Source organism: Fistularia commersonii, chromosome 33, assembly GCF_037954325.1.
Source record: "Fistularia commersonii isolate RoL2024-O1a breed Wild chromosome 33, RoL_Fcom_v1.0, whole genome shotgun sequence".
Taxonomy (NCBI): domain Eukaryota; kingdom Metazoa; phylum Chordata; class Actinopteri; order Syngnathiformes; family Fistulariidae; genus Fistularia; species Fistularia commersonii.
The window spans coordinates 848,854-861,674 of NC_141316.1; the positions used below are offsets into that span (position 1 = coordinate 848,854).

At 38.3% G+C, this 12,821-nt stretch overlaps 1 protein-coding gene across 3 annotated transcripts in view; it reads right to left on the reverse strand.

Annotated features, from left to right (window-relative positions):
• Positions 1 to 245: 245 nt before the first annotated feature.
• atp6v0a1b (ATPase H+ transporting V0 subunit a1b) overlaps positions 246 to 12,821 on the reverse strand; it is a 31,409-nt gene continuing 18,833 nt past the window's right edge. For all 3 annotated transcript variants that reach the window (XM_086140336.1, XM_086140337.1, XM_086140335.1), the window contains exons 19-22: positions 11,998 to 12,015; positions 5,451 to 5,568; positions 5,102 to 5,273; positions 246 to 1,508 (exon numbers count right to left, since the gene is read on the reverse strand). In XM_086140336.1, the coding sequence (XP_085996462.1) occupies positions 1,415 to 1,508; positions 5,102 to 5,273; positions 5,451 to 5,568; positions 11,998 to 12,015 (402 nt within the window). In that variant the 3' untranslated portion in view covers positions 246 to 1,414. The remainder of the gene's footprint in view (positions 1,509 to 5,101; positions 5,274 to 5,450; positions 5,569 to 11,997; positions 12,016 to 12,821) is intronic.

Genomic DNA, 12,821 nt, shown 5'->3' on the forward strand with positions numbered 1-12,821 from the left:
AGAAATAAAACAATTATTTCTAAGGTTTTAAAGTTTGTTATACAAAATATTATCTTGTTGTTTCTGAACCTAGTATTTTGTTTTTACAATAAGTCTGTAAATGAAAATTTCTTTCTCCCAGGCCACTTTGCCCAGTGGCCTGGGACAGTAAAGCTGTTCAACTTTCTAAAAAAGTTTATATACAAATAGGGAATGAATGAAAAGACTGACTTAATTGGATGAAACTGAATAGAGCATGACACTGGTTTAATCAATCGGTAGTCTATTTATTTCATGCACCGATTATTGAATCACAATCAAATACTGAAGAATCATGCGGTTTTGTATTGACATCACAATTACATTATCTTATTCCACAAACATCTTCACCACCAATATCTTTTCAGGAAATAGGAATGCATGACAACTCTGCAAGAAAAATACATGAAAAATATGTTCTGTGGGGTGCAAAATCTGCAAAAAATGCTCTGTCTTTCAGCTAAACAATAAATAAGAAAAAAAACAAAAGACATTTAGCAAAAAATAGTGAGAGAATTCAAGGTGCTTTTTGACACGTCAAGAAAGACATTCATTACTGTTTTTTATATGAGATCAGTGACCCAGTATCAGATGTCTGATACTAAAAATTACGGTAATCATCCTTCAGTTCTTTTTTGTCACCCAATTAAATTGAGCTGAGAGACAAGTGAATTAAATTTTACGAAATAAGTATTACATTTTTATGGCTGCCACAGAACAAGGAATAAATGGTTTCAAATGTCAATAGTGGTTTAGGGCCAGAATGAAACAATAGGTGCATCTAAAATTTTAATCTTAATTCACGTCAATTTCTTGATTTGCATGTCTAGTAATTAGATATTTGCATTATCCATCCACAGAAAAGATAATGCAAAGCTTGTGTTTTAATTATTCAGTCGTTCCCTTTGATAATTTCCTCTTATGATGCAGGTTTACAGTAAACATTGTTGATGTGTCTTTTGACTAACAGGTATGAGAGAATAAAAAGACATCCATAAGCGGATTGATAATGAAAGGTTTTTACAGACTGCTTCAATTCGAGCTACACATACTCACAAAGAGGTATAAAGCAGAAGAGTTTAATTCTGGGTTTGTGTTAAACTAAGGATATGATGACAGGGCCTTGGCCATAATGGCCATAATTCACTGTAATATCAATTGAGATGATATTCTCAATATCATCATGATAACATGACATGATAACATAATGCAAAGAATTGCAGGTATATAGGGGTATCCCACTATGCAGGGATTACAGAGGCCTTAATACATTGTGAAAGGATGACATAAAACACACATGCTTCACAAATTAGCACTAGAGGGAGACAGAGAGTTACACTTTATGCACACAGACACATTGGCACTGAAACTCTAGGGGGCTGATGGCTTGATTGTTTCATTCGTCAAATCTCCCCTCCAGGATACTTTCAAAGGAGAAGGGGACAAACTTGAAACCCTGACCAGAGTAGAACTTGTTCTGGAATTCCACCCTGAGAAAAAGAGAGAGTGCATACATCAAGATCTGCAAGTAATAACTGTTTTCCTGCTTCACTGTGAATATAAATGTTGACTTAGATATGTGATTTTTTGGGCTACATCTACTCATAAAACATCCAGCTTCAGCTTGATTTTTGTAAAATTAGAGCAGAATGCAGTAGTTTGTTTTTATGGGTCTTTGAGTTTGTCATGAAAGAATAATAGATTTTATGGTTGCATTAGACACCATGACTTCAATTTCACAACCTACATTCTGCCAAATAATAACTATTAAACAACATCAGTGTCCAGCTGGAAATTATTTTAATAATGTTCAATTGTTCAATTACAGTTTACCTCTATGCATCAGATTTTTTTAGATCTTAAGTAGCATTGTGACTATATACACATTTCTGATTCTAGCTGTTAATTTGTAATATCAGTTCCTATGAGGCATTTGAAATTTGTTAAATGATAGGATCCTGAAACACAATTAGCAAAGTTCCTTAATAAGAAGCGGGAAATGTTTTAATAAATATTTTATAAAATGTCTGAGCAACTAAAAAGACCCACGGATGATTGCTGCACTGTGGATAATTGAACTGTCTTCCAGGCTGCATTAACCCCTAAAATGCATGGCCAAATATTGCCACCTCCTTTATCTCCATCAGAACCAGGCTGCCATATTGCACACTGTATTAGTTAACTTCAAACACGTCTAAGTGTGAGAGACTTTAACAATCTAATGAGCCTGCTGCCTCAAACGTCAGTGAGAATTAGGAGACATTTGTTACATTGTTTTTTTTTATAATAAGAGAAATATTATTTGTTCATGTCACATTTTGGAAAAAAAAGTAAAATGCCTCACATCAGTGTCAATAGAAGTGGTCTACTGGGTTTGATTTAATGTTTTATTATCATAGAGGGAAGACAAGCTGCTAAATACTGAGCTCAGAAATATTTACTCTGAACACAGGATAGTTTAATGAAACAGCCACTGAAGTGGAACCACAAGTGAAGAGGCCTGTTTGAACGAAGTGTCTTCTCAAAATTTATGAAAGTCCAGTTGCCTGTTTTTCTCAGCCAATATTAATATTATCAATATTAATATCAATAGCACATCAATAGCACGTAAAATGACATTATAGGATGTTCTTTGTCTATTGTCCAATGTTAGCCAGGATTGGTCGGAAGGAAATTTCCTACTTTGAGTTCAGAGTTTGCAAGTTATCTTGGAGACCTAAGTTCCTTAGTTCCAAAGTTCCAAGTTCCATTCCTGAGCTCCGACTAGCCTGACCGAGCACTGAGGAACACTTAACAGCTAACTGCTCCTTGAGCACAGCTTTCTGTGCACCCAGTGTTCATGGTTCGTTGGTTCAAAAATCAATAAAGTACCAGTATTAAGAATTATAAGTGTGAATTGTCAGGGGTCACTATATACTGTATGGCCTTGCAATCAACTGATGACGGACTGTCTCACTCTTTGTCCCGTGATCGTGGAATAATTAGCTCCTACCCCCTTGAACTGTTGATGACTTTCTATTATTTTACTAGCTTAAAATTCTGTACAGAACACAATGGCTTGTATAGGACTGAGAACTCAACTTATACACCTGCCTAATTTGAGTGACATGAGTGTGAAGAAATGATTACTTTGAACTTGTCAAAATCAAATTACAATTAAAAATACAATTAAATTCATGGGAGATGGGACTTGCTGAATTACTTCAGATTTATTTGTATAACAAAAATGTTAAATGAGGGTACAAAATCTGCACCAAGTCATTCTGTTTAATGATAAAGATATTGAACTTGGTAAGACATATACTCAGTTGAAAAGACAATTTTAAAATGACTACTGTCAAATGTTTCTATCTTTGTTCAAAATATAACAGCATAGTGTGGTCAAATAAATTTTGCTAATCTTAACTTGAGGAAAATTGACTATTTCCGTTCCGCTTGTCAAAGTGTTGTTGAGCAAGATACTGAACCCCTAACTGCTCTTCTGTCACTGCACAGTGGCTGCTTTCTGCTTATGGTTCTTTTGATGATGAACAAATGTTTTAACCCATTGATTTTTTATTACAAAAAAACTTTTTAAAAATTGAGTTGTTATATTTTGAATGAGTGTTACTTGAGCATTGTATGAAGTCTACCCCAAAGAGTAAATAGTACTACAATTCTCCAGTCCTGTCAACCTGTGATGTCTTAGTTTGAGTCAAAAATGTGAGGTCCTGGACTAAGCCATAAGGGGAGCTGCCCAGGAATGTCTCTCAGTCGTGGCAAATACTTGGCCTGCCAGAGTGGGGAGAGGGCAACACTTAAAAAGGGACGAGAAATGAGATACTCTCATCAAACCTCTACACACAGCTGTTGAGGTGGAAAACATGTTGCTACGTAACACCCACGAAGCTTGACTTAACTGTGGGGTGTGTGTATGTGTGTGAGTGTGTGTGTGCTTGCGCAGATAACTCATCAGCATGTGTGTGTGAACAGAGTGTGGCTGAGTAGAGGGTGCGGGCTTTCTGCTGTTTACTCTGAAGATGGCTGTTTCCATTCACTCACTCCTGTGAAAATTGCTGCAGGACTCTTTTTAACCTTAGCGCAGACTTGCTGAGCTCACATGCTGCTGCTTTTTTAACCCTCTCAGGCTCAAATTAAGTTGTGGCGTAATTAGCTAAGTAGCATTTAGCTGTCGCAAATCTGCAACATCTGCCTGGAGAGGGTTAACATGCATTCTGTGATGCTGGGACACATAAGCATCCTTCTGGTAGCCACTTCCTCGCCACTTGTACCACCCACTGCTTGACATCGCTTTGTGATATTTGTATTGTTTCGGGGTGGTTTTCACTCTGATCTCAAAATATTCCTTATTACTTCACCTTTATTATCCATTCAGCTAAGGCAAAGCAATGTGTTGATATATACTGTAATACTGTGTTGTGGATTTGCCTATTATTGCAACTGATGATGTTTAATTTCAAATCAAGACATGCATCAGCGTCTGGTACAAAATAGGAATATTCTGTCGACAACTCTTTTTTAATTCTGGGATTGTTTTTAAAGTCATCAATTTTAAAACCTATCTAGCTGGACTCAATCATGCAAATGCACAGGTTTTTATCTTGCACCAGATAATCAATTACATTTCAGCTGCCTCAATGAAAAGTTTGACCTCTGTGCTGTTGAAGTTGACATGGATCAGCAGGGTGGAGATGGTGCTAGGACGCGATGGAGCTGCAGGCAGTGATAGCACGTTCTGACTTTCACGAACTTAGAGTTCAGTTAAGCACTTTGAGCCAGATATGTTTCACGTTGCTGACATTCCTTGAGGGCTTCAAAACTTAAGTGCGGTCTTTGGCACAGGTACCTGGTTCAAGAGGTGAATATAGACAGCTGGCTGTGTATGTTTTCTGTGGGATTCATACATAGGCATTACTGTTTACTGCCAGTGCACATGATGTATGTGTGCATGCGTAGCTGTGCCCAAACATGTACACAGAAACACACACACACTTTTTTCATGAAGTGGCAATTTTTTAGTTGAATGCCACTACCAGTTGTAATATTAGAGGTTTTGTGTGTGTTTGCAGTATGTGTTTCTCACCAGTGAAGACGTAGGGCATGCAGAAAAGCTGACAGGCCCTCCATGATAAGCAGGATGGCAACTGTTAGGGTGGCAAAAGCCGAGAAGATGATTGACAGGCCAAAGAAGCCACCCCCACTCCGAGAGGAAAGACCCAGGTGCATCACCATAGACCACAGAACTTCTGAAAGCTCTGCACACATACACAGATATAGAGGGCTACAGTTAAAAATACATGTCAGGTAAACAGATAAATTAAGTTATTAGTTTTCATCCCAAATTACTGACATTAATATTTCAAATCTTATCTACATAAATAAAATTGACATATTATCAAATGTTGTGTGTGTGTTTGAGTTCTTGTTCTCACGTGCATGAGCCAGGCTCAAAGCCCAGAGGCGCAGGTAGGAGGCTGTGTTGGAAATGCATCCCAGACAATACTCGATGGTGTGAATGGCCTGGTGCACAGCTACATCACCAAAGTTAAACTGTAGTGGAGAGATTAGATGGTTAGCATCAAAAATGTTTATCTGATTTCTTTTGAGATTAATTGAATCTGAAAATAAAGCGCCTGAGTGTTTTTCATTTTGGGGAATTCAGCTTTTGTCCTTTTTCTCTGTGCTTATGTTGTGGGCTAGCATTCCACTTTAGTACTGTAGCTAATTTTCTTTGCACACTGATTAGCATACTGTACTTTTGATATAAAATCATTGAGGACATTTTCCATCAATTCCAATATCATCTTATGATCAGGCTATGGGTTATTCGTTCACCATCAAGGTTAAATTCAATGTTGTCATGTTCAAAACAAATAATGGTAAAACTGCTTTCTTGCTTTGTCATGTATCGATACAGGACAACAAGCAAAAGCTTTAAAAAAGCTGGATTTCTGAACGTACTTGGGATCTGATCAACCCAATAATTTCAATTCATTCATTTCAGTTGCATTTCCGAGAGGCGATCATTGCAACCAGCTATAGCTCAGAGAAAGACCTTCTAGGTAACTTACATAAGTCAAAAGTTACAGGTTTAAAGATTTTGGAACAATATTATACAGGAAAAATACAAATTATGCATTATTCAGTTTCTCATACTCTTCTTTTACCCTATGGTAAACATGCCCATAAGAACATCAGATAAGGTAGTAATATGCTATTTTCAGATCTGCAACAGTTAATTCATTTTGGAAGCCACAGAAAACACAGGTTTTTTGAGTTGTCCCTTCAGTCCAAAGTCTGACTCTGTTATCTTCATACTTGCTTCTCTAAACTTTAGAGGAAAGTTGAATATGAGAATCTTTTTTTGTCCATCCAAATTCAATGTAAAGACCAATCCATACATCCATTGTCCAAATCATTCATCTGGGACCTGTTTGTCATGGCAACAAACTGTTGAGGGCAAAACTAGATGCCCCTGATCTCAGTAATACATTCAAGCTCTTCTTTTATTATCCCAAGGCGTTCCCAGGCCAGTCAGGATTTTACACTATAATTCCTCCTACATATTCTGGTGCCAACCACAGTTCTCCCTTACAGGTGGACATGCCTGGAACACCTCTAACAAGAGTCAACCTGAAGGCATCCTTATCAAATGTCTGAACCATCTCAGCGAACTCCTTTCGGACACAAAGGAGTATTGGCTCTACTTCCTGCTTCTCCCAAATGTCTATTCTCCCCACCATATCAAAGCTCAGTGATTTCAGCCTCTTTCTTTAAGTCATGACCCAGAGCTCATGACCTTAGGTGAGTAGGAACATAGAAGGAATGGTTTATTGAGAGCTTATCTTTCTGGCTCAGTCCACCTTTCCCAAGCAGGTAGAGTGCTTGAATTAATGTGGATCCCGCACCATTTGCTAGTCTAGACCTTGCTCGCTTCTACCTTCAAATTTTCTTCTGTAGACTTTGCCCAGGAGGCTGAGAAGCATGATCTCTCAGTAGTTGGAACACATCATTCAGTCCCCCCTTTTTCTTGACTACCTCTGAAACCTCCATCATGGATAGGAACTAAGGCTCATCTAAGTCTTTCAGCTCTGCCTCCTTCAGTGAGGACATGTCATGTGGGTTTTGAAAGTCCCCAAATGCTCTTTTCAGCAATGTACCCTGTCAAGGTCAACACATGTCCTCCATACTGGTATGTAACATATACAATTATGACATTGTTATGCTCAAAGATGGTATCTTTAAGGGCCAATCTGTGTCTTGCGCAGAAGTCTGCTTCCCAATTTTTCTGTCATTGGCCATGTGAGCATAAGTCTCCCAAAAAGAACTACGTTGTCACCAGGACACCTTCCAGTGCCTCCAAGACAGCTGATATGGAGTGCTCGGTGCATTAATGCTAAAAGAAATTGTCCAAAGTTCCCCTCCCTCTTCACACATTAACAAGGAGTCCATCTCTCCCATTTCCCCACTCAACATCTCTTTCAGTGGAGAAAACTCCAACACAGTGGTGGTCAACCAGGGGATTGTGATTATCCCCATATCCACCTGATGCTTTTTACCTTGAGCTACTCCATCCATTCATTATCTACCATTTTTCACGCATTTAGGTGAAAGGCCCCCTGTTGGAATTGAACAAGGGTCCTTCATGCACTAACCACTGCATCACCCATGATGGTGGTCTCAAAGGCTAGATAAACTTATGAGGAAAACGATATTTCTATTACTGTTTCAAAAAGTGAAAAAAAAAACATTCCCAAAAACATTTTTGCATCTTGCCAAAAGCCAAATTGTTTTAAATAGGCTTCATCATGTAAAATTTCTAGGTGTAAAAATTGCAAACCTTAACCTGTGCTATTCTTTAGCTCGTTATTTTTCATGTGAGCATTATAAGATCTTCTAAGGCTGTTTGTTCTTCTTACTTTTGGCTTTGGGACACATTTGAGTATGTCATCTTTTAAAAAAAGGCTAGTTTTTCACCAATGCGAAGGCAGTAGAAAGAAGTCCAAAATACAAAATTTTGGTTTTGTCATTACAAACATACCATCAACTGTGATGGAAAAATATCAGCATCAGGATAGTGTTTTCAAAGAAAGTGGAAAATCCTTGAATATGGAAATTCTGATATTGTGCCCCCGATCCTGCCCCCTGACATTACCTTACCCTTTAGGTCAGATCAAGCAGTTTGTGTTTGTGCTTTAGTTTCCCCTTCAAGATCACAGTACTGGACTTGTTGTGTATTGTACAGCCAAGACAGTTGCTCCGTTCTCTCCATCCTGGAACAAGTCTAGCCTTTCCTGTATGAGGTAGACTGAAAGGAAACATGGGAATCTATTGCTCGATGTTGCCTTTGTTGCACTTGGCTTGAAACTGGCCCGGTTTCCTCTTTCCATGCTTCTCTTTTGTCCTTGCACCCATGGAACAGAGTTCATGGAAGTAACACTCATTGTTCCCATTCAAAAGGTCTCAGACGTAAGAGGTCTAATGGAAACAATACTGTCTATCAAGCGGTCATGGCAAAATACATGGTGTGAGACTCTTGATTATAAATGTTCAGCTGAGCAGAGTTTACAAATGAGTCTACAATAAGGAATATATTGGCTCTGTGATGCCAAGAGTATGTACACTTGTCAAAGATGGAGAGATCCTAGCATACATAAAGTCGATTACGATCTCTTGTCAAAATCTTGTGGCAACTGGACTTGGGATTTCTTTACTTGAGGACATTCAAGCCTCATCTGAGAGGCTCCTTCAGTTCAACAAAGACTGGCACACTCCAAGGACACAACACCAAGGCATAAGATCAAGGATGTGGTGTATGCTGTCATCTGCACTGAGCATTTTGATGACATCTACCCTGGGGAGCCCAAAAAACCTCCATGCAAACGGATGACCCAACACAGGAGAGCCACCATTTCAAGACAGGACTCCACGGTTCACTTAAACCTGAAGGATAAGAGTCATTCATTTGAAGACAGCAATGTCTGTTCGAGAGAGGAATCAAAGAAGCGATCTTCGTCAAAACAGACAAAAAATCTCTGAACAGGTTGTGCCGAAGGCCCAACCTTTCACCAACATAACACCACGATCAATACCAAGACGGATAAACACACACAGACGAGGCCCTTCCGCACTCCAAACAACCTGTAAAGATCCACCACCAGAACCAACTTCCACATTAGCCTCAGTTCATGTGATCCAGCAGGTTTCACTCGCTTGTTTCATTCTGAGAAGTTTGGCCTCACCTTTTCATATTCTAATCCCCGAAAATTGCTCCTTTGCCCACACCTAACGACACCCCTATTAGCATAACAACCCCCTTCGAGCTAGTTTCTGCCTAAAATCCATTTGCATATCAAGCCATCATAACCTACACCTGCCCACAACCCTGGCATGTATATTCAGAAATTTCCCACAGGCCATTAGAACTAAAGAAGTCTCTCAGGTGAGGGGTGAAATGTCTTCAAGTGAAGAAATTCAAGTTCTGTTGCCTCAAGAAGATTTTGACACAAATTCACAATGACCTGGATGTCTCAGAGCCTCCACAGACATCTGATTGAGATATTCTTTATTTGTCAAATAAGGAGACAAAATGCATCTGGATCTAAAGTTTGATTCACCTGAGATATTGCCGCAGAAAAGAGTCAAAATTAAACACTTGTTGACTGATCATCACAGGGATGATTTGCCTGTCCTGACAGAAATCTTTGAACCTGAACAAAAATTAAAAAAATAAACTCCCACTCCTTGAGATACAAATCCTCTCTGATCTTAATCTGATTTTGTGTTCTCTGCAAGTTTGAGCAAAATATCCTTTACAGCCTGCTGCTTTTGTGAAGCCAGTTGCTGCGGGTAGCTATCCAGAGTATCATTTTAAGTATGACCAGGGGCTGTTGATTTTCCCTTTCCGCATCTAACAGAAATGTGATTTTGCAACACCCTGCTACATTTCAGTTTACCCTCTCTTCTTACTAAGATTAGGCATAAATCTTCAGTAGTCATGAAAAGGAAAAAGGCAGAATCACTGCCCTCTAAATTTCTTGCATTTGTGAAAGTCATGACCCCCTTCCTGTTTTTTTTTGTATTCATAGCGCTTATTTCCCCACACTGAAATATTTAACAAAAACATTCAAACATATTGCAACAACACCACAATCTAATTGCACACTGACCTGTTGATTTAATAAATGTTTTTCAAAGAATAATTGTCATTCAGGCAGACTTAAAATCTTTTTCTAACTTAATTTTCATTTTCTAAACCAGGCCTGGCTTATTATTAATTCTGTGCTTTAGAAGTAGCTCCATTATTTCAATATCCCTGTTCATGAAGGAAGACAACCATTACTGACACATTGTCACCCCCAAATAATTGACCATGGTGTGGTATAAGATAAATGGGGGCAGCTGCAGGGCATGCAAGAAAAAAAGAGACATTTTCCCTGTATAAAGTCCCATGCACTGCCATATATCTCTTCAATAGGGGTGGGCAAGTTGAATGCACAAAGAGTTTTCTCCTCAGTTCTGGGAGCAAATACTGACATTCTACTGGAAACCCTTTGGATGCCTAGTGAGTCCCATAGGAATCAGCCTTGAGAATAGGTATGGGCTTGTGATAGCAAAGAGCCATTAGAAGCTCCAATAAGTTAAACTCTTTGGGATTGGGAAAATAAAGATTTCTGGCAGCTTTATGTCACGCATGTCAGCCTGTAACTTAGATGCATAGGGTAGAATTAAGGCACTTGACCAATCCTTAGTGTGTTACAGATGGCAATGGTGGCAAAAAAATGGCATGAGATGCTGCTTTGCAGAGCAGTGGATGAAAGGAGCAACTTTTCTCTTTACATTCCTTTACTGATTTTGCTCTCATGAGTTTTTATGTCATTTGAAATGAGTGACTTAAGACATTTCAGTCTTGTAGCTGCTTTGCGTGTCAATAATTTGAATCTTGTAGGTCTAATGTCTTGAATGTCAGGGGTTAGGTTTCTGCAACTTTATAATGCTGGGCTTATAATTTTCATACAATTTTCCATTCACGGACTTAAACCTGGCACTCGTAAGGTAACTTTAAATAAAATCTAACCTTTTAAACTGGAGAATTACACACTTCCCTGTCTTCGAATGGTGGTGATGTGCTGTCTAATACCACAGAAAAGTTTCCTGCCTCCCTTAGCTGCCATATCCATTTATAGGCCCATAAGCGCTTTTTACTTATCACAAGGCTGTTTGATAATTTTGTTGACAAACAAACAGAGATAAGCTCAGTGCATGGATGCCTAACACAAATCACATTCTGCTGTCAAAAGTAAATATTTGAATAAATCCAGCCTTTCTGAATATAGATGGTATAGCTGGTATTGCTTACTTGGTCAGCAATCATTTTTACACGTTTTAATTCTATGGAATCAAATCAAGCTTCTTCCTAAATCTTACATTTCTTCAAAGATCACTGTACCTTATCTTTTTGTTTAACTTAAAAAGGTATTGTATAATTTACTCCAGAGTGAGATCCAGAACGGCTGTTACTGATGCAAAATCAGCTGGTGTACCTAATCTACCAACCATACCTCACCTTTTTTGAATTGGACATATGTCATAGGAGTCATAGGAGGAAAATTATCAAAATATTCGTGAAATACAACCAACAAGGTTTTTTGGGGTAGAAAGTGTTTTGTCATAGAAGTCAACCAAACAATGGAGAGATTGCAGAAAGTCCATGAATGACTTATGGATTACAATATAAGTCTTTCACTGAATTTGTGAACCTGGTTAACGTCTATCATTTTTTATCTGAAGAAAATATGCCCCTGTGTTTTAAGTTCACCAGCTCTGTAACAAAAAACATGCATAGCAATGGAAATGTTTATGTTTTAATGCAGATTTGCACAGAACAAACAAATGCCACTTGGTACCAAAGACATAAACAGATACATCAATAAGACACGATCCACAAATGCTTAACGTGTACCATACTCAGGCTCTTACCGGCTCTTCCTCTGCATGCTTGAAAGTAAAAAAAAAGCCAAAGATCAGTGTGGAGGTGGTCAGAAACTACAAGTCAAAATAAATGAACAATGCAAAAACTGAAGGTCAGTTGCTCTGACTGTCTTACCGACATCATTTTGTGTTATATAGGAGGAAGAGACAGACTTTGGCTACATGGTCAGATGTCTTAACCATCATCAATAATGCAGTTTCTCTGGTTTATGTTACTTTTCAGAGATGGCAACATAAATTTGGTGGGAACTCTAAAAAAATGGCAATTTTTTTTTATTGTGTCTCCTCATGCAAATCCTAAGTACCATATACACACAGACAGCCTAGTTAAAACTACACAAATACAGTCCTGACTCTAAGATTCAGATCAGAGGCAAATTTACATTAACTGTGCTTGCAATTCAGTGCAAGAATCCCAGAATGCACCATTCAAAAGGCATAGCTTGCTTGCTTTGCTTGCTGCCCCTACATATGTTGAATAGAAATGAAGGTGATGTCATTTGAGAGGAAACCTCATACAACATGCAAAATTGATAATACATCATCTTAGATTTTAAAATTTATGAGGAGGGGCTAAGAGCAATTTATAATCTCTATTCAAGTAATGTTCACAAATGTGTGAAACAGGATATTTTCCATTTTGTTAGATCATACAAACATGCAATATCATAGTCTTGAGATAATGGTGATAAATGCTGTCGCGTTAAATTACTGGTATGTATTTTGTTATGAAAGAAACTGACATATAAGGAGACCCGGGAGACATATTTCTGAGTGTCAGTATTTTCCGAAATTCCACTTGCAGAGAATCA